At 41.2% G+C, this 26,358-nt stretch overlaps 2 protein-coding genes across 8 annotated transcripts in view; both read right to left on the bottom strand.

The window, feature by feature from the left end:
- The window catches only part of parp4 (poly (ADP-ribose) polymerase family, member 4), a 60,810-nt gene extending 37,467 nt beyond the window's left edge, over positions 1-23,343 (bottom strand). For 5 of the 7 annotated variants that reach the window (XM_038276220.1, XM_038276224.1, XM_038276226.1 and 2 more), the window contains exons 1-17: positions 23,263-23,343; positions 20,420-20,546; positions 18,036-18,261; positions 14,963-15,002; positions 14,724-14,802; positions 14,541-14,645; positions 14,206-14,364; positions 8,375-8,512; positions 8,132-8,302; positions 7,912-8,057; positions 7,705-7,836; positions 4,457-4,555; positions 4,151-4,334; positions 3,938-4,058; positions 1,451-1,611; positions 1,239-1,370; positions 35-121 (exon numbers count right to left, since the gene is read on the bottom strand). In XM_038276220.1, the coding sequence (XP_038132148.1) occupies positions 35-121; positions 1,239-1,370; positions 1,451-1,611; positions 3,938-4,058; positions 4,151-4,334; positions 4,457-4,555; positions 7,705-7,836; positions 7,912-8,057; positions 8,132-8,302; positions 8,375-8,512; positions 14,206-14,364; positions 14,541-14,645; positions 14,724-14,802; positions 14,963-15,002; positions 18,036-18,261; positions 20,420-20,545 (2,106 nt within the window). In that variant the 5' untranslated portion in view covers position 20,546; positions 23,263-23,343. Of the gene's footprint in view, positions 1-34; positions 122-1,238; positions 1,371-1,450; positions 1,612-3,937; positions 4,059-4,150; positions 4,335-4,456; positions 4,556-7,704; positions 7,837-7,911; positions 8,058-8,131; positions 8,303-8,374; positions 8,513-14,205; positions 14,365-14,540; positions 14,646-14,723; positions 14,803-14,962; positions 15,003-18,035; positions 18,262-20,419; positions 20,550-23,262 lie in introns of all 7 variants that reach the window. The other 2 variants (XM_038276223.1, XM_038276222.1) reach the window with 2 other exon arrangements.
- Positions 23,344-26,252: 2,909 nt separating this feature from the next.
- The window catches only part of LOC119777369 (transmembrane protein 50B-like), a 7,654-nt gene continuing 7,548 nt past the window's right edge, over positions 26,253-26,358 (bottom strand). Inside the window, exon 7 of the mRNA XM_038276219.1 lies at positions 26,253-26,358. This exon is cut by the window's right edge and continues 386 nt beyond it. The gene's annotated coding sequence lies outside the window, so the exon portion shown is untranslated.

The following is a 26,358-nucleotide window of genomic DNA, read 5'->3' as shown; positions in this document are numbered from 1 at the left end:
TTTGGTGAAAGGATGAGGATGTGGCTGGACATACAGGAGCTTCCTGGTCCATGAGGTACGCTCCGTGGCCTTTGGCTATAGCCTGCTTGTACTCCCTACGAGCCGTCTGCTTCTCCTTCACCTGAGAACAGAAACACACCAACCACCGGGTTCTTCAGCCAGCAACGCCATGACAAATCTTATTCCTGCTGCTCTGCACTCTCTGCTCTGTCCCTGCTTAGCTGTGTCTTGTCTTTCTGAGCTCTCTCTTCATATCACCCGAATTCAAAACTAAACAAAGGGTCTGGTCAGCTGGTCTCAATGCAATTGAGAAATTTTTCTCAACTGGGAGGCAGGAAAAACGGGACTCTTCCTGTCCTGCTGGGACTTACTTCATGGGATACACCATGGAATCCTGGAAGGCTTGGAGGATGCTGTGTTTCACAATGTTGTCAGTGGAGGATATTGAAGTATGTGTGGATTTTTGGATTTATGATACTCGGATTTCTCCTGTTTGGATTTGGATACCTGATGTATCTATAATTACAGAGGATTTCGGCGGCTATTTGGGCATTGATCAGGCTGCGGCAGCGGTTGATGCCCTCAATAAGGCTGTAAACGAGGAGGACCAGGAGATAAGCCGTATACTGGGTGCAATTGAGCGCAGGCTGGCTGCAGTGGTTGAACTCAAAGGTGAGATGGGATAATATCTTTGATGTGTACGCTCGCTTTGAGGCGGAAAAGCCCAACAAATGTTGAATATTGGATTCGCCACGTAGAGCCAGCAAGAAAAGACTCGAGGCTGATGGAAATTCCTGTGCAGCCTGCTCTTAAAACAATAAGTGTTATTTTGGATTTGGCCTTTCTCTTAAAAAGATGAAAATTGAATTTAAATTAAATTTTAGATGGATTGTATTTTCCCCCGTTTATGTTTGCAGCAGCAGCAGCAGCTCCTTATAGCCTATCGTCCTCAAAACAAGAGGATCTTTAAATGTTTGAAGGAAACAGCTATGAAACACTAGCCTGATGTAGTCCTACTCAATTCTAGTCAGAATATGAGTCTGATGCTGCTCCATAGAGCTGTGATTATGGGGCGTGTTTTGAACGAACCAGGAAAAAAAATGCCTCATGAAACACGTTATAATAAAGATAAATGAGACAAAGGTTCTTGGCTTTATGCCGTCTGAATTCATAAATGTTTCAGCTGTTTTCTAGATGAGGTGGAACCTGATTGGAGACGTTTAGTGTTAGAGGGTTACCTGTCCCACCACGTGTTTCCCATTGATAAAAGCTTCAAACCCGCAAACAGCAGCCAAGTCGTCCAATGGGAAGACGTACTTCGCCTCAATGGGGGCGGAGCTGTGATTGGTGTACTTCTGGAAGATGACGACCTGACAGGAGACAAAGCCGGGATGAGATGCAGCGTACGACCAGCGTGACGTCAAAATGAACCAGAAGTCTAGTTTTTAACCTGAGAGAGCAGGTCTATCAGTTTGCACTTCACATTGACGGCCTGCAGGGGGAGCTGCTCTCCTGAGCTGTTCAACAGTCCGGCCGTTACGTCCTCCAGAGGGTTTTTTATCTTTTCCAGATCTTCATAGTTTGATGAAGGGAACATTTGTCTGGGAACGCCTGAAAGCCAAGAGTTTAAATGCCTTTTACTTTCATAGTTACACAGAAATCAAAAACATGAAGGTTAACCCTTTATAGGGCAATCAGAGAAATACTTTGAAAATCAACAAGAGTGTTATTGGAATCCAGCAAAAGACCTGATTAGTAATCAGGTCTTTTGTTAGATTCCAATAACAATTTAAAAAAAAATTAAGGATATTTTGATGGCAAAAATGAATGTCAATGTAATAACAATAAACGCCAACTTCCCAGATATATTAAGAAAAATAACAAAAGTGCTTCTATAAGAAATTCACTAAAAAGACTGAGAGTGAAAGAAACACATTTTTTTTTGGTCCAACATAACCTTAGAAGCATTAATGCTGATACTGGCACTGACATTTTTTAGATTTTAAACCTAAATATAATTGTTAACTATGCTTATTAACTTTGAACTTTACTTTTGAACATTTCAGTTAGCTTTTTACTAGTGATGGGTCCAGTAAGCCCGATGCGTGGCTGCATGCGTGGAGAGAAGAGAGAAACACTATCGGTGCATCTGTCGTTTCAAGGAATTCACATGACCGATCCAGGAGCAGTGTTGTATAGTAACCAAGTAAAAATACTTCAGTACTGTACTTAAGTATATTTTGGAGTACTTTATACTTTCCAAGAGTATACATTTTTTTGAGAACTTTCACTTTTACTTCACTACATTTACGAACTTAATTGCATACTTTTACTCTGATTCATTTTCAATGTTTGGTTTAGTTACGAAGTAAAAAAAAAAAAAAAAAACGAGCAAGATAAACTCAACTTACTTTTTACTTATACTTTTCACTACATTATTTTAGTACATCTATTGTTACAGTAATTCTTATACTTACGTACAAGCCGTTTCAGATACTTTAAGACTTTTACTCGAGTAACATTTCAGCCAGTGACTTGGACTTTTACCAAAGTCATATTTTGGAGAGGATTTCAGTACTTTATACAACATTGGACAGGAGATGTTTCCAACTGACTGATTCACTAAACTGTGTTTTAAAATGTATAAGTCAACATGATGGATCAGGTAAAAAAATTGTCTCTTCTTTTGTGGTTTATCATTAAAATGATAAAGAATTTTGGAGCCTAAAGGGAATAAGAAAGTTTCAACCATTGCATTTTGATTTTAATTTTCTAATTTTTTCATCCTTTTCCTCTCAGTTATCACCCAACTTATCTGAATTAGAGTTAATTTCAAACTGACTCTTAATTTATTTACTGTTTTAAATGTACTTAGTGTACAAAAAATATGATTTAAAATCCGAGTCCACAAACATCCTCATTTCCCACTAAATCTTTACATTGTGATAAATACTTACACTATTTATTCACTGCATCTAAAAATAATAAATCATATATATTTTCACCCACAATAATTTCTATTCTATCATTGTACTAGGTCATCAAATCAATTCAGTTTAATTTGACAAATAAGCTGCCTGTAGTGTCTTTAAATGTCCAGCAGGTGTCAGTATTCTGTGAGACAGAATCTTTCTTTCCAACTTAATTTCCAGAAGGTAATATATTATTCAAGGGCTCATCTAATTGGTCAGATGCCAAAATCAGATGTGCAGCCATGTAGCAGGATCTTTGCTGAATGGCTGGATATAGATCTAGTGCTTCTAGACCTCATTGAGGGATGGGGGGACTCCATTTGTAAGGGGAATGCATGAGATAAAAAAAAAATGTAACTTGCCCTATAAAGGGTTAACAGAAGTCTAAATACAGGAAGAAACATCATGACACTTTGGGCCAAACCTTGTTATAAAAAGATTGTTCTGGAAAACGAACAGGAAATATTTACAACAAAATGACAGAAATGTTTGTATGCTGTCACCACTGTGACCGTAAATAAATAATAACCTCAATAATTAAGATAAATAAACCAAAAATAGCTAAATACATCAATTTAAAAAAGCTTTAGAAGATAAAGAAGTGATGAAATGATATAAATATTAAGAAACTAAAGAAAAGAAGCTTAAAGGCAGACACACTTTTTCATTTAAAGCTGGTTGATGAGAAAGTGTAGATGAAGAAAAAAAGATAAAACCTGCTTCCTATCTGGAATTCTATTAGAAAACTAAACATGTTGGAGTTTTGTCTTTCTATGGCGTTCTGCAGCTCATCATGGCGGATGGCTGACCTCGCCCTGAAAATGTTCTGACCTGCTTTTTACCAGCCTCTACCTCAACTCATTCATGTCTGAATGCATCGAAGCAAACATCTTATCGTTTATTCTCAGACACCATAGTCTTGTGCATGTCGTCATGGCGACCCAGCGCCAGACTCTGCTGCTCACCTGCGTCCGCCGTCAGGTTGATGTCCGGACTGAAGGGCTTCTGTTGGTCGCCTTTCACTCTGAACTGAACCACATATTTAATCTTCACCTGATCCGGGGAGTAAACCACGAACTCGTCGTCCTGCGGCGCACGGACAGAAACGCACCAGTGACGGGTTTGAACATGGAGACCCTGCTGCTCGTCGTTTACTGCTCTCTGTGCTCGGCGTCTACCTCGAAGTCAGACGGAGTTCCTTTAGTGCGGCGGACTCCATGGACGCTGTGAAAGCCCTCTGGAGGCCTGGTTAGAGTCGGGTCTTTCTTATAGACGTTCTTAAACCATCCCAGAGCCACATCACAAACCAGCAGCAGGCGGGAGCCGTCGGTTTCACTGGGGGAGGAGTACTTCAGACTGGTGCTGTGAACACAAACAGACGCCGTTTGTTCAGATCCATTCCTCACTGCGGTTTAGACGTCCAGAGAAGCAGGACAACTATGACTCTGTTCTTAATCTGATTTTATTCTTTAAATGAAACCAACCTCAGAGCATCACTGAAGTAAATCCCGCTGCCAAGGTTCCCCACATCCGTCCTCTCGATGCCATGGAGCTCCACTCCCACATGAGGAAGCAGCAGACCTCTGAGGAACCAGTCACAGAAATAAACTCATCTTTTCATGTTTAAATAAAACAGAACACACAGGTTTCAGCCACTGTTATACAGTAGTCCTAATAAAAGATGCAGGAAAACGCCTGGATTCAAAAATGTTCTTTAAGAATCCAAATGATCCAACAGCTCTGCATAAAAATGGCTGATCAATTGATCCAGCACCTCCCTGGTCCTGTAGCAGCGTTCATGTGGGGCCAGGGAGTCCATTAGCCTGGTGAGACCATCCTGATCTCGCGAGCTTTCAAGGTTTCACTCGCTAATCAGTCTGCAGACTCTCCGCTAAAGAAAATTTGGAGCCGTTCACCAAACGAATGTCCAATCAGCGTTGGCTTTGAGGCGGGTTGAGGTGTGACGCAACGAGAAGCGCGACAGTTCAGTCTAAAGAACATGGCAGCTTCAGCCGATGAAACTAGCGTTAGCGTGGCTATCGAGCAAGTTTTATCGGAATTACAGAGTATTTCTTCACTGAAAGAAGAGCAAAACACTGCTCTGGAGGCTTTTCTCAGAGGAAAAGATGTTTTTGCTCTTCTCCCGACTGGTTTAAGCAAGAGTTTGATCTATCAATTGGCTCCTCTTCGTCGTCGCTCTGTTAGTACGTCATATGCTTCGTTGATCTGATTGGTTTATTTGGCCCGTCTATCACCAACATAGGCCAATCAGCTAGCCAGTATTTTCGCCCCTTCCCAAAATTACTTCAACGGAAGGTTTCCAGATGGATATGCGGAGCAAATCCATCTGGCGGAGTCAGGTTAGAGTCCATTCCTCCTTTAGGAAAAGTCAGAATGGGTCCAGATTGGGACTAGGAATGTTTCTAGAAAGTAAACATTTTTTTTATCCAGTTTAAACATTTAGTCCAGAAATGTTTGCTGCGTTCAAACCGAACACTCAAAAAAGATTTGAGCATCAAAATTATTTCCATCACGTCATTGTGGCCCGTAGGTTTAGAACATTTTTAAGTGAGAACGTTTACCTCAGACATTGTCCCTTAAGTCGGTTCATCAGGATTATGATCCTACTTTTAAATATCCTGCGTTCGTTCTGAGAGGCAGACCCCCCCCCCCATACCAGTAGGCGCCAGCACTGGGAGGAGCCCCAGTAACAGCTCCCTCAATCACTCAGGGATTTCCCACTGCTGTTCATAGCAGCAGGAAGTTAAAAAAGGTAACATTCAGGTGACGTCACTCAGTCATGTGACACCCAGGACTCCTCTTCCTTGGATGGCGAAACAAACCACCCGTACATAGAACGCCATCAGCTGCTATTGCAGTTTTTCCTCCAAGTTACCTTGAAAACTGCAACAAAACATGGCAAAGAGGTGCTCAGCATTTGGGTGCACCAACCAATGGGAAGAAAGGATCTCGCTTCGGTTAAGACCCAAAAGGCGAGCAGGATGGGTGGCTGCCATGCTTCTGTCTCCTTGAACCCCAGTGGGCCTCAGCAGATGGCCGCTCACACTGAGCCTGGTTCTGCTGGAGGTTTCTTCCTGTTCAAAGGGAGTTTTTCCTCTCCACTGTCGCTACAAGCATGCTTAGTGTGAGGGATTGCTGAAGAGTCAATGAGTCGATGCAATCAGCTGGTTTTCCTTAGATAGAAAACTTCTAATCAATCTGACTGGATGATCTGGTGAACTGGAAAGTGTCTTGAGATGACATGATGTGAATTGGAGCTATAGAAATAAACTTAATAGAATTGAAGAGACAGACCGGGAACCAGCTACGACTAGCAGAATCTACTTTGATCACTCCTTCAACAGTTAGTTGTAGTGATGAGTTCATGAGGCACCATGAAGCGTTTCGACTCGTTTGCAAAATGTCCTGATACTGTGTGACTGAATACTGACACCTACTGGACATTTTAAATCCCTACAGGCAGCCTCTGACAGACTAAAGCCCAGCATAGACTCCGGGATATTTACAATCGCCGCACGCAGCTAGAGCTAAAACTGTACGACAAAACCGCATGGTTTAAAGGTTCACAGCTCACGATGTTTGTTCTCACACTGTGCGACCCGACGCTCTGATGCGATCTACCTGCTCACACTGCACGTCTAAAAACAGTCCGACATAGATCAACATAGACCGCTGTCGCTGCCTTATGCTACGTTCACACCGGATGCAGCAGGAGCAGCAAAATCGCGTCTGCTGCTTCATTTTTACTGCTTGTACCAGTTTCGTTCTGACGCGCGGCTGAAGCAGCTTTGCTGCTCTGGCTGTGCGGTGCAAAAGTGTGTCTGACGCGCGTTGGGCGGAGCTTCTCTATCCTTTCTCTGCCTTGCAGCTATATTTGCTGTGATCAGTGGGAATAAAGTAGTTTTAATATGTTTTTAAGTGAGAAAATACACCTGAAACCTTAATCATTGCAGTCAGTTCATCCAGATTACCATCCTGCCTTCCAATATTTTTTCTGTCAGAGCCGCTCAGACCCCCACATACCAGCGGTGCGCTGTATGGAAGGCCCCATTCAACAGCAGATTCTGGCCGGTCGCCTCCTCGCGGTTCACCGCGGCGGCTGGTAGGTGTTTTTCATGTACGTAATCTAAACTGCAGGCAGCAGGATAATAAAAGCGAACATATTCTGCCGGCAGGTTTCAGCATTTTAAGTTAATAAACAGTTTCAGAGGAGTGATCATAGCGCTCTGTGTCAGCAGTGCTGTATCTCTCTCCCTGCCAGCTCTCAGATCAGCTTCTCTGATTGGTTGACGCGGCGTGTCGAGCAGCAAAAGTTAAATTTTTCCATCTCGAGCAGCAGCGTGTTTGCTTAAATGCTCCCGACGCGCTGCTTCAGCTGCTCAAAACGCGCTGTGGGATCTTTTGGTGCGCCTTGACGCGCGTCAACCATTGACTTTGCATGTAAACTCGCTGCCTCTGCTGCTCCTGTTGCGTCTGGTGTGAACGTAGCATTAGCAGCGTGGTCAACGACAACTGGTCCTCATAATGATGGTGAAATTGGAAAAAATGGTCCTTACTCTGAGGGCTAGACAGGCATCTCTCACACACACACACAGCTTGGACTTCAGACAACAGATGATAGATGGGTGTGAATTGACCTAAAGTTCTGTTTTTGTGACATCAGTAAACTGAGCGTTCTCAGCCTTTAGACTCTCCTTCAGTCCGGACTCACCTGGACAAGATGCCTACAAAGTTCCTGGGGCTGGACGAATGGAGGAGGGGCTTGATGTTCCTGAGCTCACTCCTGAACGTCTGAAGCTCCACCCCTCTGCTGACACGGAGGATCTGCTGGATCTCAGCAGGCCTGAAAACCCAAAGAGACGGTTAGTTCTGCAGCTCTGTGGTAATAATCTGTATTTTTTTTATAGTAATGGAGGACCTGTCGGCCAGCAGGGCGGAGATGTTCTGGAACTCAGCGCTGCTGGGGGGAACAGCCTCGATGCTGCAGCGAAGGGAGCGGTACTTCCCCACGGAGGATGGCGTGGAGCAGGTCATCTCCGTCACGTTTAGAAAATCTCGGATTAACTGGAGGAAAATAAATCAAGAACTTCACCGTGTGAGGAAACATAGAAACCTGTAACCTGAACGTGTGCTAATACCTGACAGAGGTCTAGCTTCTGAGACAGAAGCTTTGCGGTGGGAAACGGTGGTCTGGCATCTTTGTGAGGGAGCAGGGTGTAAACCTCCTCCAGGAGAGACGACGCCTCAGACGGATTTCCCTCCTTCAGTTTCCTCTGAGCCTGAAGCAGCAGGCCCTCGGCTCTGCTCACCTGAAACAATCACAGCTTGGTCAGGACGCGGCCTCGGGGTGAACTCAGATCTGTAGATCCATGCAAACCTACATCGTTCAGGCTGAGCTGAGAGATGGGAACTCTGAGGATGTTTCCAAGGCAACCAAGAGCTTCGGTCCACAGCATCTCTACGAACAACGCCACCTCAGGGGACAAGGTGCTCGAGTTCAGCTTGTTCTCCAGCAGCAGCTGAGGGTCAATCAGAGAGACGACCGATGAGCTGATGCTGCTAACGGAAACAAACCAGCTAACGAAACAAACCAGCTAACGGAACAAACCAGCTAACGGAACAAACCAGCTAATGGAACAAACCAGCTACAGATCCAGAAACCTCAGCTTTTCTAAATCACCTTAAGCAGCTAATTTAATCTGACCGCCTTAAGAGGACAGATGGTGATTTGTTGGTTTATTGACTGGATATGAACATAAATATAAACAAATTACACATTCTGACGAAGTTTAGACTAATCCTTCCAAAAAAAAAATTAAAAAAAACAACCCAGTGGATTTTGTTTCCAAGTTTGAAGACGTTTCGCTTTGGATCCAGGAAGCTTTTTAAATACAAAATGTCAGAAATAGTTCCAGGTTTTATCCAGCAGTCCAACAAAGCCTGTTTTTGTTCAGAAAACATGCAAATTGAAACGGACGAATGGGTCCACCCTATTGGAATGGGGTTCATTTGGCATTTTTTTGTTAGCCTCAATGCCCCATACCTGCCTATGTCTCTGAAAGGGGCGTCGTTAAAGTCGTAGGGAAACAGCTGTTCCAACAGTTACATTTGCGAATTCTCCCGAGTGGTGCACAACTTTACACGAGCAAATAGACAAGTGAATGTGATTGGTCGTTTATCAAGGGGGCGGGATTGTTGTGGCGGAAAGTTCGCAAGCTAGCTTGGTTGTGGCTGGTTTGTGGGAAGCATCTTGCTAACCAGTTAGCAACTTAGTGCTAGCAGGTTCCCAATGGGAAATTCCATTGGGACCAAGTAGCACTAAATTGGTGACTTAGAAACGACGCTGTCAAGGAACGCTATGGACAGCGGAAACATAGAGGAGGAGAGTTTAGTGTCGGAGGTCGTGGATGAGTCTCCTCCGTCCCGTTTCAACGGAGCGCTCACAGAGCTCAGAGTATTAAGTTAAAAGTTCTCTTTTCTGTTGCCATTGTTCAATAAAAGTGTTTTAAGATCATTTGAGGCGAGAACATTATACTTTTAAGTGAAACTATAGGGCCCATTTAAGGATTTAATGCGTAATTTAAAAAAAAAATGCAGAAGTTGAGGGACTACGGCAACATGCAGTGTTTCCAGGCTAACGGCAGCCAGGGCTAACGTTAGCCCTGGCTGCTGCAGCCAGGGCTAACGTTAGCCCTGGCTGCAGTAGCCAGGGCTAACATTAGTCCGTCTGCAGTAGCCAGGGCTAACATTAGTCCGTCTGCAGTAGCCAGGGCTAACATTAGTCCGTCTGCAGTAGCCAGGGCTAACATTAGTCCGTCTGCAGCAGACAGGGCTAACGTTAGTCCGTCTGCAGTAGCCAGGGCTAACATTAGTCCGTCTGCAGTAGCCAGGGCTAACATTAGTCCGTCTGCAGTAGCCAGGGCTAACATTAGTCCGTCTGCAGTAGCCAGGGCTAACATTAGTCCGTCTGCAGTAGCCAGGGCTAACATTAGTCCGTCTGCAGTAGCCAGGGCTAACATTAGTCCGTCTGCAGCAGACAGGGCTAACGTTAGTCCGTCTGCAGTAGCCAGGGCTAACATTAGTCCGTCTGCAGTAGCCAGGGCTAACATTAGTCCGTCTGCAGCAGACAGGGCTAACGTTAGTCCGTCTGCAGTAGCCCTCTCTCTGCATAGCCGTGTGTGAAGTACCGCTGGCTCTGATGGCGATTTTTTTGTTTTATTTGGCAAAATGTTCATTTGATTTGTGTTTATCTGACTGTGTTCATTATTATTCCCCCACTAAATGAAAAAATTAAGAATTTATAATAATCTAGAGACTTTTAATAACAAGAGGTGAAAAGCAGCTCCAGACGAGCCGAGCGTGTGCTGATGTCACAATTTCGCTTCTGTTCCAATTGACCCATATTTATGCTGCGTGCTCCTGTTCTCCCAGAGTCCACACTTTACCGTGTTCCTCTCAAGAACATCCATGGCGAGAACACGAGTCCATACTCACGTTGTTGTGAAGAGAAACGGCCAACAATTCGCTCTCTAACTATTCACCTGTAACGGTCACCGCTGCTCTACGAAGATTCTGATTTCAACCGTTGCGTATATTAGCAGCGGCGTATGAATCAAGATTTTATGAACGAAAAAATGTTATTGGCAGATGACTGTTGATATGATTGGCCGTATTTAACTGTTCAGGCTGACGTAGAACTAACTGGCCTGCAGAAGATAACGGAAAAAACAACAACACACAGATTTTAAATCAAGTTTTTTTATTGAAATTCTGGTTTTTGGGACAATATTGTCCGATAAAGTACATTTATATATATGTTTAAGCCAGATTTGAAAATGTAAAAATGATTTCCCTACGACTTTAAAGCGAATTGTTGGTCTGGCTGAACAGTCGTCTGTTACGCTGTGTGGGGGTGGGGGGATGCGATGATAGCGGGAAGGGATTAAGTCAATCACTGCATTGTAGGTTTTTGAAAACTGAAATCTAAGTCCACCCCTCCTCGGTTTAAGGTTGTTTTTTCTTTCTAAACATCGATGGCTTCCTTCTCACCTTAAACCAACCAACTTTAAACCGGGGGGGGGACAGGCTTTAAAATCCTTCTGTTAGTCCTGAAATCACTGAATGGCTTCGATCCAAACTACATTACAGGCTGGTTGGCAGTGAATCGACAGTCAGACCTCCCATGTCAACTGGATCTAGTCTGATGCAGAACTAAACATGGAGAAGCAGCTGGAAAAGTGTTGAAATAAGCTTTCTAATTATAATTAGTTTTCAATGCAACATTCTTTCAATTTATAATTAATGAATCACTTTATATTCAAGAATTATAAACTTATGTACTTTTCTTTTTGTGCTGTCCTATATTTTTTTCATGTGCTATAGAGATAAACCTGCGTTGCCTTCCGGGTTTGATGTGGTCTGAGCTGTTTCCTGTCACAGCGTTCATCTACACACAGAACCTTCTCCCACATGTCTGCCGTCTCCTTTGTTATCACTCTGACTAAAAACAATACGCCTAGAGCCACAAAACCTGCTTGACCTTAAAAAAACATTCTGTTTTATGAACTTTTTAAACTAAAATCTATAAAATAATTCATTGGAAATCAAAGAACCAGATTCTAGACGATGTTTCCTGCTAAAACTCACAAAAGGACCAACAAAAAATGTTCACCTTTAAAATTATTTAGGGGTATCAAATTAAAGGTAGACCAAACTTTCAATACCTTTCTGTTCATAAAACCAAACATATTGCGTTTTAAAAAGGTCATTTCCTCTCTTTATGAATGATGAGTGTTCATTTTATTTACTTTCTACTGTAAAGTATTTGCTAAGGCTGTTGCTCTGCAGTGTCTTGGCATCAGGAGTCGTTTTTCCACTTTTAGATGTTTTGAAAAGTAGCTTCATCTGGTCTGTTCCTGTTTGGCTGTGACTCCATCCTGGAGAGAAATATCAGCTGTGCTGCTGCCATCAACACCTTTGTTTCTAGATGCTGGAGCTTGGCCTGTTTTCCAGTGTAGTCCTGTTTCTCTGACTGTGACTAACTGGATGTGCTCTCTTCATCCTCTGACATGGGAGCTGGCTCGGAGCTCGTCTGCCTGGCTGTGTGTTTCCTGGACGGGGCCGCCTGTGGAGCTGGTTGACAGTTGCCTTTTGTATCTATGCTTCTTTTTCTATGTCTGCTTCTGTCTCCTTGAACCCCAGTGGGCCTCAGCAGATGGCCGCTCACACTGAGCCAGGTTCTGCTGGAGGTTTCTTCCTGTTCAAAGGGAGTTTTTCCTCTCCACTGTCGCTACAAGCATGCTTAGTGTGAGGGATTGCTGAAGAGTCAATGAGTCGATGCAATCAGCTGGTTTTCCTTAGATAGAAAACTTTGAATCAATCTTACTGGAGGATCTGGTGAACTGGAAAGTGACCTGAGATGACATGATGTGAATTGGAACTACTGGAAAAACTATCAAGTAAATAAGTAAAAATGTCTAAAATTAAGTGTATTTACCCTTCATTTGAGTCAGTAAATGAGATAGTTTGCCAATGGAATGAGTATTTTTACTCTTAAAATAAGAAAATTAGATACTATGCACTTGAAATAAGACAATGCAATTGTGTTTTCTTATTTTAAGTGTAAATTGTCCTGTTTCATTGGCAAAACGTTTTACCTCCTTAATCCCAGAACAAAAGCGCTTATTTTGAGAAAAAATGACTCATCTAGATTTCAATTTCTTCCAGTAAAATAAACAGAATTGAGTTTAAATGAAAGCAGCAACGATGCTTTTAGGTTGAAGTTTATTTCAATGTCCCTGTTTGCTCAAAGTAGCTGAAACTTGTTTGGATAAAGCTGGATTTAAAACCCTCCCAGTGTGAAGTAGTGAAATCCTTCGTCTGACCAGAACAGACAGAAAACCGCTGTAGGAGCAGATTACTTTTAAAAAATATATATAATTAACAAGGTTTTTCTTTTTGGTGGATAATCTAGCTAAGTTTATTCTACTTTATTGTTTGATATCTGCTATTAGATTAAGTTTTTTGTTCATTGAGTCATGCTCCTTTGTTTCTGGTTATTTATGATTAGTTTTAGGGATGCACGATACTGGGATTTTGGCCGATATCCGATATGCCGATGTTTTAAAACTCATGTAGCCGATAACCGATATCGATACCGATGTTAAAGCTGGACAAAAATAAGTAGTCATTGAAAATAGCAGTTTTGTTATCCATTTCTGACACTTTGAAAAATAATAAACTCAAATATATTTTCATATGCTGATATCAAATTGATTTTTAAAAACGCGGTATCGATCTATTTTACTTTCAAAATCTCGTGAAATTTCATCGTTCTGTTACAAACTCTCGTGATATTTTGCAAATTCTTGTGAGATTTTGTTAGTAAAATAGATCGATACCGCGTCAATATATCAACATATAAAAATATGGCAACATTTGGTGAATTTTCGGGGGATTTCGTAGCATAACGATGACATATAGCAATATTTCATTAGTAAAAGAGATTGATATGGTGTTTTTAAATGGCAATATATCAGCATATGAAGATATTGGGATATTTTAATGGATCAATATTTTTTCCCTCGTCTTTAGAAGTTTTTAAGTCTGTAAAAAAGAAGTTTTTGAGGAAGAAGAAGAAGTAGTATTTTATTTTTTTTTTTAGACTTTAGAAACTCAGAAGCTGATCAAATATCGGGTTAAATATCGGTGAGGTGGCCGATGTCCGATATTCAGTTTTAAGGCCGATACCGATAGGGGGCCCATTATATCGTGCATCCCTAATTAATTTGGGTGAATTATTTTCATAAATAGGCTGTCAATGGTAGAACCAGCATGCATCTGGGTGGGCTGCTATGCAGGAGAAGCATGGAGGAAATGTTTGTCCTCTTTTGTTTGCTTACCTGAGGAGAAATAAACTGAGAAAACTGAAGGAGTTTACCTGGAACATTTTTTCTTTTGCCTGCGTAAATCATGCATCTGCAGCCTTTGTGAACGTTTTTTCGGTTTTATCAAAGTTGGGCCACAACAGCCGGAAAAATCTTTGTTATTTATCAATAACAGTATTTCCTTCCTTCTTATTCCAGTTTTTATTAACCCATCATATAAAATCCCTGATCAATAATCCAGGGGGGGTGAATACTAATTAAACCCCCAGAGGTGTTGCCCCATTGGCCTAAACAGGATGTGAGGCGGAGCAGACTGTGTATCTGACCTGCTGCAGGGGGGCGGAGCCAAGCGGCTGCACCTCAGCAGGGACGTCGCCCTTCAACTGCAGGTCGGAGTGCTGTAGTTCTTCAGTCAGCTGTTGGTAAACGTCCACGGCTTTATCTGAGGTGGAGGGAAACACCAGCCGGTCCATCACAGCCGCCTTCTGAACAGACAGACACTGCAGGTCAGAATGGAAGCTGCTTTGATTTATCAGTGAGAGCAGAGATTTGGGTCAGAGTCAATCTGATGTCTGTAAAGAGAGCAACCATTTGCAAAAAACTGGTGTAAACCTCTTCCTCCATAACCCCGCCCCCTTAAGTCCTCTTAATGATGTCATACTTTTGCCGCCACATCGTCCTGCCAGTATCTGGCCACACGGTAGCGCCGCCCCTCCTCGTCCGCGGCGCTCTGCAGCTCCAACACGCACCACGTGCTCCCGTTATCCTGCAGACACACCGGCTTCAGTTTGAGCCGCAGCATCAGGACCAAAACTAACTGAACAAACAGATAAAACTGCTTCACCTGTCCGAAAAACGAGTACAGCGCCACCTGGAAATCATCAGGGAACGCCGGGAGATCAGAGTCCGATTCATGGAAAATTCTGGGTTAGTTAACAGAATGAGGCGAGGGTTAAATTTAGCTTGAATTTCTATTTTCAGAATGATTTTATGTTCTATGGTTGTTTTATAAACTAGGAAGTTATCGTGGCTCAGTGATGAAGATCAGACATGATGTGCTGAAGATGATGATGATGGTCCCACCTGAGCTTCTCATCCTTTCTTTCCTTGGTTTGTTGTGCTGCTGGATGAAGAAACATTATTAGACACAGAAGAAACATTTCACAACTTTTTAGAACATTTTTATCAAAGAAATAGATTCCTAAAAATTCTATGGTGGCCCAAAGGCCCAAAGTTCTACTACTTTATTCCTCTCCCCAGTTATTTATGAGCCCTTCTTTTCCCTGCCTTTATAGGTGTGTCCCTAAACTCCAGCGTGTCCTGTGCCTCCCACCAGGCCTCCTCCTGATAGGACACGCCTGGAACACCTCCCACCAGGAGGCAACCAGGAAGCATCTATGACTCCAAACCCATCTGTTCCAGCTCGCTTATCTGTGAATGCGCTGCTCTTTTCCCCATACATAACTGATTTTATGTTCCTGTATTTTTGTAATTTCATCTTCTTTTTATTTATTTTTTGTATTTTCTATAAAGTGATCTTGAGTGTCCAGAAAGGCGCTGTTAAATAAAATGTATTGTTATTATTATCTGGAATAGACGCCACCTCCGCTGGCTCCTTTCGAAGTGGAGGAGCAATGGCTCTACTCCGAGCTCCTCCGGCTAACTGAGCGTAGCGACGTGGAACGCCACATCTGGCATCGCTTCAGAAAACGATGCAGGAGCATCTGGGTGGAGATGCTTTTTCTAACTCAGTGGAAAACCTCGTTACAAGGTAAGAAGGTCATACACTGCAAAAACAATCTAGAATTAATTCAACATTTCTTAAATTAAGTGTTTTTACCCTTAATTTGAGCAGGTAAATAAGATGATTTGCCAATAGAATGAGTATTTTTACTCTTAAAATAAGATAATTAGATAATATGCACTTGAAATGAGACAATGCAAATGGGTTTTCTTATTTTAAGTGTAAATTGTCTTGTTCAATGGGCAGGATGTCTCTTTTACCTCCTCAATCCAAGAACAAATGCACCTTTTTAAAGAAAAAATTACTCTAGATTTAGATTTTTTCCAGTGTATAATCAAGAACTATATACCAATCTAATATAATCATTTGCATCTATATCACAGCTTAGGCACTTACAGTGCAACCGCTTATAGAAGATTAGATAAAGATAAGAATAAAATAAGAATAGAAAGAAAACAAGACAAGGATAGTATACGGAAGAGGAATAGGGCCACTGAAAAAAAAAAAAAAGTTAACTGATTTTTTTATTTTATTTCAGTATAGTATGGGAATACTTTTTTCTCAGAATTCTGACTTTTTCCCATGTTAAACTGAAATAAAATTTAAAAATCAGTTAACTTATTTTTTTTTTTCCTCTTCCGTAATAGTAAGTGTGTGCTTCCTGAATAATAAGTAAAACAGGTTTCTAAAGCAGGACGCGCCTTAGACCAGACGCTCATCTCCTGTTTCCAAAGTTCATCACAAACGACTGCAGAAAGCTTTTCTACTATGATAACTACTAATGTTATTCTGATAAACATGAATCCTGAACTGCAGGCCTACATAATAACCTAACAGGTGATGATGAACTGTTACAGTCAGTAGCTTAGTGTCAGTCAGACCAAGCTTTCCTCCACTCATTCAGGCAGCCATTATAAGCTGTGAGGCTGGAGAAGCTGCAAGGGCTGCTGGGAAATATCAAGATGGAGAAAACATCACCATTTATCCTAGTTTTGTATTAAGGAGGATTTTTTTTAATGTTTGTAGTCTGTTCATGCTAAGCTAACAATACGTTCTGCAGGTTGCAGTTGTAAATATTAACATAAAACATTTAGAGGGGAAAAAACCAGCTGGAGCATTTCCTGTTTATTTTTATTGCATAAATAAAGAGCTGGAATAAAGAGCGACTTCATCTTGGTGTCAGTGTGAGTTACTAACCTGCTGGCGAACATGCAGCAATATCAAGGTGAAAGTCATCATTAGTATAGACCTAGCTTAATGCGGCACATTAACGCACTGATGAAGTTTTCAGGTGTATACATATTAAAACTACTTTATTCCCACTGATCACAGCAAATATAGCTGCAAGGCAGAGAAAGGATAGTGAAGCTCCGCCCACCGCGTGTCAGACACACTTTTGCACCGCGCAGCCAGAGCAGCAAAGCTGCTTCAGCCGCGCGTCAGAACTAACTGGTACAAGCAGCAAAAATGAAGCAGCAGACGCGATTTTGCTGCACCAGCTGCGTCCGGTGTGAATGTAGCATTAGGGATGGAACGGTTCGGTTCGGTTCGCGTGTGTTGCGTTCGGTTCATGCGCTGCTCCTTTTTCTCATAGGCGAAGCGTTTACACTCCAGAGCAGAAGGTGGCGGTACTGCGACCAAAGCCAACCACCAGTAGTAAACAAGAAGAAGAAGCGAAGCAGCGTAGCCGGGTGTAGCAGAAAAAAATCGGTTGTTGTGGAGAATTGTGTGGGTATGGCGAGTGGGAAAGAACAGGAGTTGGAAGACGCGCCAGCAGCACTTTATAGGTCTGCTGTATGGGACCGCTTTGCATTTAGAGTGACCTACGATGACGGCGGAAAGAAAGTTGTGGATAAAAACAGTGTGCAAGCATTGTGCAACACGTTTAGTTAATGCTAACAGCAACATGACCAACATGTCAGGCTAACAATCAACATATACTGAACCGAAAACCATGACCATGAAACCGTGAACCGAACCGTGGATTTTGTGAACCGTTCCAGCCCTAATATATAGTGTGTGTGCTAAACTAGAATAAAAAAACGATTATTTTGCAAATCGCTCAATCTGTTAATTACTTCTTTTCGATTATTAATTAGATAGCAAAAGCTTCTTTGAAGAACACTGTTTACGGAATTGAAGCAGGTGAAACTTTTTTAATTTTTACCCTTAAGGAGTTCTGGATAAAGCATATAAACAGACAAAAAAATGTTTCTAAATATTTTAAGTATCTTAGGTTTATATTTCTGAAGGTATTTTATGGTTGCAGGGATGTAATTAGATCCCCAATAATAAATGAATATTGATCGATGTATTGTTCATTCCTGAGGTGTTTCTACATGAGAAGCAGCTCAGAGACTCAGAGGAAATTACAGACATCTACAGAGCAGGTTCCTCTGCATGTGGTCAGACCTTCAGCAGCTAGCGGAGCTCTGCTCGCTAACTGCACAGGTGGAGGAGCTGGAGATGAAGCAGCAGATGCAGTGTCCATCTGGTATCCATCCACGGGCAGAAGAGCTCCTCTCTCCACGCAGTCGTGCAGGTAATTCAAGCCGACCACCGGCGTCTGGTGCTTCTGGATGCTGCGCAGCCTGTTGGAGCTCAGGTTGGACACATCCGTGGTCACCACCAGAGAGCACTGTGGGAAATGTAGGCAGAAAGTGATGCTGCTTTGATAAAACCAGGACAGCTGTCAGCATGTCTAACTCTACTCTCTGAAACCGATCCATGCCGAGTTCCTTATGGCCGTTTACACACCATGCTAGCTCGGTTCCTCGCCTCCTAGTGGCCATCTATGGTACTACTGCTCTCTAGGACACTCTAGACCTGGAGTCGGTTTCTTTCAATTTCTTTTCTCATATTCAGCTGATTTTGTTGGTGACGTTGGTTTGGAAAAAATGAATTTTTGCTGCTCTATTCGCCACATCAACCAATCAGAGAAGCTGATTTGGGAGCTGGCGGGGAGAGGGACACTGAAACTGTTTATTAACGCCTAAATTAACGTAAAATGTGGAAACAAGCTATCCATTCATCCATTTTCTGTCAAGCTTATCCCAAGCAGGGTCATGAGGGGTGTCTATCTCCAGAGAGGCGGGGTCCACCCTGGACAGGGCGCCAGTCCATTGCAGGCAACACAGAGACAAACAGGACAAACCATTCACACACACACTCACACCTAAGGAGAATATAGAGAAGCCAATTAACCCAACAGTCATTTTTTGGACTGTGGGAGGAAGCAGGAGTACCCAGAGAGAACCCACGCATGAAAATTCCATGCAGAAAGGCCCCAGGCCAGGAATCGAACCCAAAACCTTCTTGCGGCAAGGCAGCAGTGCTAACCACTGCGTCATTAAGCAACACCCTGCCAGCAAAATATGTTTGCTTTTATTATTCTGGTGCCACACATGAAAACCACTAACATCTACTTCCAGCCGCCACCAACAGTAGGGAGAAACCCCCAAGAGGCAACCGGGCCTGAGGCAGCTGCTGCTGGGGATTCCCAGTGACAGCCGGTATGTGGGGGTCTTAGCCATCCATCCATCTTTTTCCGCTTATCCGGGGTCGGGTCGCGGGGGCAGCAGCTTAAGAAGGGAGGCCCAGACTTCCCTCTCCCCAGCCACTTCTTCCAGCCCCTCAGGAGGAACCCCAAGGCGTTCCCAGGCCAGCCGAGAAACATAGTCTCTCCAGCGTGTCCTGGGTCTCCCCCGGGGCCTCCTCCCGGTGGGACATGCCTGGAACACCTCACCAGGGAGGCATCCTAACCAGATGGCCGAGCCACCTCAACTGGCTCCTTTCGACGTGGAGGAGCAGCAGCTCTACTCCGAGTCCCTCCCGGATGACCGAGCTTCTCACCCTATCTCTAAGGGAGAGCCCAGCCACCCTACGGAGGAAACCTATTTCGGCCGCTTGTATCCGCGATCTTGTTCTTTCTGCCATGATCCAGAGTTCATGACCATAGATGAGGGTAGGAACGTAGATCGACCGGTAAATCGAGAGCTTTGCTTTTTGGCTCAGCTCTCTCTTCACCACGACGGACCGGTACAGCGCTCGCTTCACGGCAGACGCTGCACCAATCCGCCTGTCGATCTCCCGCTCCCTTCTTCCCTCATTCGTGGACAAGATCCCTAGAAGAAGCTGGCTCTAGGGGGGTCTGAGCGGATCACATAATCTTGATAAACTGACTCCACAGATTAAGTTTTCAGGCAAAATTTCTCACTTAAAAATCTATAAAAAATTCCGCTCAGCTCTTGGTGGCCATTAGGATTAGTTTTTTTTATAAGAACTTAAGGGAATTTAAATACAGCCAAGATATAACATGGCTAGAAAACTTTCCAACAAAGAAAGGAAATATGAAAGGGGAAGATGAGCCAGGAGGAATGAATGATGAATGCTGGATGTAAGAAATAAAAGGGCCAGGACAGAAAAATTACTTTTGGAAAGAACGCTTTAAGTAAACATGGATTCTAGTGGCCACTGGCCAGATTAGAGTTTTTAGAGCCAAAAAATAAAATAAAATAAAACTTATCCAGTACTATAAAATACTCAAAAATATATTAAAACTGCTTTTAATGGAGATGAGGCGGTCTGCTCATTCGCACTCAACAGTGATCTCGGGTACCGTTCTCAGACCGATCTCTGCATGGTTTTGAAAAACAGGGTAAATGAGGCTTATTGATAAATGTGTGACACGGTTTTCCATCTGATCACTGATGTCCTTCAAGCTTTGCTCTGACTGTTAATCTATTTGGTTCAATAACGGCACAGAGTCGTCAAAATGTGGCTAAAAACTGGCTCGCCTGTTTATTGACGATGAACGAAAAGCTGCCTCCGTTCATCGTCACGGCTGACTTCAGCTTCTTCTTCTCCTTAAGCGGAACATTTTTCAGCTCCAGAAGGACGAAGCAGTTGTCAAACACGCCCATCCTGCAACAGAGAGGATGAGAAAAGAAGTTAAACAGGGAACAGATCTCCACCTGTTGCTATAATAATAGGTTTAGTGGTAGAGTAGAAATTGCAGACGTTTCCTCTGAGTTACAGCGACGTGGACAGATTTAAAGTTGCAGGAAATCCTCAAATTTCTACTTTAGCAATTGAGTAAATATCCTTCCATTAAAGCACTGCATGCTGTGATTTATGTTTGTTTTAAGAATGAGACGAAGATGACAGAGAGAGCTGAAGAATGATGCAGCCAGGCTGTGATGATGATGATGATGATGCTCCATCAGCATCACTCAGCTAATACAGTAGCAGCCATTCAAAATGGCCCTTCCCATTTTAAAAGTCAGCGGAATGGCAACAAAATCCCCTCCATCTTCCAGCCACTGGCCTTCTCCTGGACCTGCATATTCTTTTACTATGACTCAACCCTTCAGTTAATTACAGGGTCTGACCAGGAGATGGCGCTTCTCTTTAGATCTTAATGTCCACAAATCATGACAGTAAGAATGTTTTAGATGTTTATAAGGGAATTGTAGGGAACCAGCCAGAGTTTGGATAGATTCTAAGGCTGGTTTTTAAAATGCCTGCCCAAGTTCCAGGAGATCTGAACCACTTCCTGTAGCGGTCATGTGGTACGGCGGTAGCGAGGCTTCGGACGCCTCTGTTTCAGAAACACAAGGATGTCAAAACCAAATGAAAAGGAATGGTGAAGTAAAAATGTGATTTCAAAATGCTGTGGTGTAAATCATTATGAGACAAAAATAAAAACATCTTTTAAAAATGTTGGTGTGAATAAATATGAAAAAATAAAAAAGGTTGCAGTGCAAATACGGAACAAAAAAAAAAAAAAACCCCACCTGACATAAATACACAAAGACAAAATAAAGACAAAATAAAAATGTATAACAGAAAAGAATTGAATTAAAAATAAACTAGAAGAAAAGCAAGAGGAAAAGTAAAAATAAAAGTGTAAGTTAAAATATATATTTTTTTATGAGTAATGGATCAATTGTTGAAGAAATATCTTCTTTTTATAACTTTGTCACATTTAATGGCACATAAATATATATTATTGGCTCATTTTTCAAGCAATTTTATATTATTAAGTCCTTCATTTATTTCTGTAGGTATTTTTAATTATGGCAGGATCGGTCCTCCATAGCTTCCAGCCATGGCGTCCTGCACGAGCATTGGGGGGTCAGGGTACGAGCACAGGGGGGAGGGACTAGCAGGCGACCATGATTGACGTGTCAGAAACCAATAGTGTAAAACAGACCGTCTTTTGTGATTGGTTGGGGTTATTCATTGATTTCTCACTGTAGCGCGGACCATTTATTTTAGTTTCACTTCCAGACCTTCTATTTCAATGCTTGCTAAGCGGCTGTGGGGAGATCTGTACTACATGGTAAAAAAAAAAAAAAAAAAATGCGTCAGAAAAGATCTCCTACTTACGACGGAGTATTAGGGCCATACATGAAGAGAAAAAATATTTTTGCCATGACGAGATTAAACTCGACATGTCGACTTTAAACTCGCCATTTCGAGAATAAAGTTGAAATGTCATGTTGAGTTTAATCTCGACGTGTCGACAATAAAGTTTAAATTAGTTCAAGAGAGCCAACCGCTGCACAGGATACATGCACAGAATCCTATACAGTTGCAGCACGTTAAAGACTACCTTCATTCTTAAAACGCAGACTGAGCTGTGGAGCGCGGTTGCTCTTTTCTCCAAACTTTGGAATGTCGAGATTAAAGTCGCCACGATATATCAACTTTATTCTCGAAATGGCGAGTTTAAAGTCGACACGTCGAGATTAAACTCAACATGACATTTCAACTTTATTCTCAAAATGTTGAGTTTAATGTCGACATGTTGACTTTAAAGTCGACATGTCGAGTTTAATCTCGTCATGGCAAAAACATTTTTTCTCTTCATGTGTGGCCCTAATACTCCGTCGTACCTACTGCACCTTTAAATGGAAAAGGAAAAACAACTGCTAAAATCCCAGATTATGTTACAAACTGTAGTTCTGCCCTCCACCAGTAGGTGGTGACATGTTCACATGGAGCCTCATGAACTGTGGGGATCATTGAAGCAATTTGGCCAAACTGTTCTATGAAGCTTCATCTCAGCATCACTAGATAAAAGGCAAATAAAATAATATATAATATATTTCTGTATCTTTTTAATGGGTTTGTTTTATATATTTCTTTCTTATTATATTAGATGGCCCCATGCCTGTCTTTGCTAAGGGCCCTAAATTTCTTAACTCCGCCCCTGGTCTAAAGTTTATTTAAGCTCCATTATTACAGATTTTTAATAAAAATGGTTTCATGACAATAAAACGAGTTTTACATCGAAATAAAAAATAAAATGACTCATTCTAAACTATATTTTTCAGTTGTCAGAACAAACATAAACATCAGATAAGATCAAATATTTCCAGTAAAATCAGAGTAACTTCTTAGAGAGAAACGCGGAAGTGAAGCTACTTTAAAACCCGCAGAATCTGCAGAAAAGCCGCAGAAACCTCTCAGATCCGCTGCTGTTTCTGCGCATTAAAGCATTAAAAGCTCTGCTTTAAACTCAGGCTGTTTTATTCTTAACTTTTCTAAAATCAAATAAACTTCAGAGAAATATTATTTATCTTTGATTCGCAGTAAAACAGAACAAAATGTTCATATAGTTTGAGTTTTTTACCTGTTTTGATGCAGGAAGTAAAAAGGTTCTTCGCTCTGGAGAAATTTCCCTTTCAGCTGTCAGACAGAAAACGGATGGAGATCCTTCAAAATAAAAGCCCTGAAAACTTCCTGAAGGAGACCTGGAAGCAAAACTAAACGTTATTTATTGTGTCTGTCACCCTTAACTTAATTATCAAAAATCTGCTGTTGAAACAATAAAACAAATGTAAAAGTATTAAAGTAAGCCTGTCCCTTTTTAAGATTATAATTACTCCTATTTTGTGTATTTTTATGTAGATTATCTTTTAAACAAATCATTTTGAAAATTACATTCTATACGCATTAAAGCATCACTGGAGACACTTTTGTCTGGGTTTGTTCATGCTTATTTTCTTTTTAAATTCAATATGTTTCTGTTTTTATTTCCAAATGTGAAGCTGATGATTGAATCTGTTTCTCTGACCGGAAGTGAACTCCTTCATTCACTGTAACTTCACAGGTAATCAGCTGATTTCCTGCTTCTGAGCAAAGTTCCTGTTACTCAGCTGCAGCCCAATGCTGCCCCTAGTGGAAGAAAAGAACAAGTACAAACAGATGACTATTTTTTTTATTTTCTAAATGAAATTTAAAAAATCTTTTATTGTCCCACAGAGAATCCAGATGTGTTGATAGTAAAGAAAAAAGGTAGAAATGATAGAAACAGGTTCACCCATCAATAAAAGACAAAAAATCTATTAAATCTGGAAGAACAACAGCAGAAAACTTTAAATAGATAAAGAAATTTATCTTATGTTGATCTACAGAGAATAAATATAGAATAAAAGCTGCAGGATGATTTTATCTAAAGTTAATAACGGTTTAAGAGACTCTTGCCTGTCATGGTGTAGTGGGGAAAAAGTATTCAACTATTCATCCTATTTAAATAAATGGAGATCTATGGATTTTAATCAGTCGGCTCTTTATTTTCATCTCTGCAAAGAGAGAACGTTTCATCATTCATTCCTTACTGCTCTGTAATCAGCCCTGTTCTGCCTGAGCAGCGTTCGTTCCTCCTTACTTACAATGATGGAAAATAGTCAGAGTCAAAACAAATTACAGACGTTTTGGTTAAACAGTAACATGTTATGAATAAACCTGAGAAAGAATCTGGTTTGTTTTGGGAAGAAGCTACGTCTGCTCTGCAAACATCCTCACACAGGAGAACTGTGTGGCCTTGCAGGTGGAACAGACTGAGTGAAAACTTTTATAGTGAGTTAATGGGATAAATTAATATATGAAATAAAAGAAATCTAAATTTTCTGACCACATGGTTTTCCAGAGAAACAGTTTATATCCGAATAACGACCCAGATGACCAGCAGTGACTATGGAGGAGCTGCAGAGAAGCAGGCAGTAAACTAACTAAACGTGATGTGCTGCATGCGGGTGTCACGATATGAGGATCGTTTTCTTCAGCAGAGATGAGAAAGAAAGTCAGAGTCGATCCTGGAAGGGAACAATTTGCAGCTGCAGCAGCTGAACCTTGATGCACACCAATCTTTCCAGCTTTATTTATTCATATTATTGAGCTCAAATAAAGTTGCTCAGGTTCAGCTCTTATTTTTTTCTAATAGTAAATCCCCCCCCCATCCTGCATCAACATCCAGGACTTTTATTCAGCATTAAAAAAACAACTGGAAGATAAATAAGAAACTAGATGAGTAAATTAAAAGCTCTGGGTAAATAAAGGAAGTCCAGATGTGCATCAACACCTAAACTGCACATCTGGTTCACATGGATAAATATCACAGATACAGAAGTGTTTGAACGCAGCTCAGGTGTGACCGTGCTGAACCCCAGACGTCTCTGAACGCTCACCTTCCTAAACTCTATGAAATAAATATGTTTTATCTTTATTCTGTCTTTTTAATATACTTTACATGTTAAAAATAAATTTAAATCTGTTGCTCTGCAGATCTTAACCTAAAATCATGACGTTTTGTCTTTAAGAAACCATCAAATATTCCTAAAACAAGGAAAACAGCAGCAGGAACAGGAGCAATAAAGAGAAGGGGTTTGTTTTCCAGAATAATTTAATGTCAGCTTTTTCTCATCGACACTGACTGTTTACTTTTCATTCAGAGACAATAAAATCAGAAACAGATTCAATTAAATTCCAGCTGAAAAATAACAGGGAGATACAGGATTGTCTGGTAGGTGATAAAGAAATAAAATGTTTTATGATAAAACCTTAAAAAGAATCAGCAGAGATCAGAAGTTAGAGATGATTTTCCTGCAGAGAACAAAGCAGCAGCTGCTGCTGAGATCGAGTCAATAAAAACTAAACTCTCTGCAGCAAAACAAAAAAATAAAAACGCTCAAAATGCATGAAGTGATTCTTCTTAAATTAATGCTGAAAGAAAAAATTAAAACTTTGAAAAAAAAGTTTTTGTGAGCAACTTTGCTGAATTCCCAGACTTCATTTTGCTATTTTAGTTTTTGTATTTTAAAATTTTTTTTTTTTTAGTTTCCTCTTATTTTATCATTTTTAATTCTTTTAATTTGTCTTTCAGATTAAGTTTTTATTAACTGAGTGACGAATAAAGACACATTTCTGTTTGTCTGAAGTAAAGAATCTGTAAAAAACAATCAAAAAAAATTTGGAAAAAACGAAAAACTAAAACCTGTAAAAAAAAAAAAACTTGAAACTTTTCTTTTTTTTTTTTAAATAAATAAGAATGTGGAAAATAAATTTGGGAAAAAGAGCAAAGTTTGTCAAAAAAAACTTTCCAGATTAAGAAGTTTTTTCAAGGTTTAATTTCTGGATGATATGTTTTTTTATTTTTTTATTTCTATTTATAGAATGTGTTCTTTGCAACAATGACGAAACCAAATTCCCCCCATAGACCATGCTAAAACATATCTGAATATTTACATGTAAAAAAAAAAACGAGCATCAATAGGAGACAGAACCTGAAATGCAAGACCTTAAATCATCTACAGGTAAAAATAATCCAGTGTTTGATAATCCCCCCCCCCCAATAAGAGCAGCTTCCAGGTCAGAACCTCCGATTTATTGAGCAGAACCTCAGAGACGCTCAGTACCAGGGTCTAACTGCTCGTTTAGACCTTTAGCA

Source organism: Cyprinodon tularosa, unplaced genomic scaffold, assembly GCF_016077235.1.
Source record: "Cyprinodon tularosa strain WSP-4 unplaced genomic scaffold, ASM1607723v1 ctg123, whole genome shotgun sequence".
Taxonomy (NCBI): domain Eukaryota; kingdom Metazoa; phylum Chordata; class Actinopteri; order Cyprinodontiformes; family Cyprinodontidae; genus Cyprinodon; species Cyprinodon tularosa.
The sequence above is the reverse complement of the archived record's forward strand: the minus strand, read 5'-3'. Positions and strand labels throughout refer to the sequence as shown.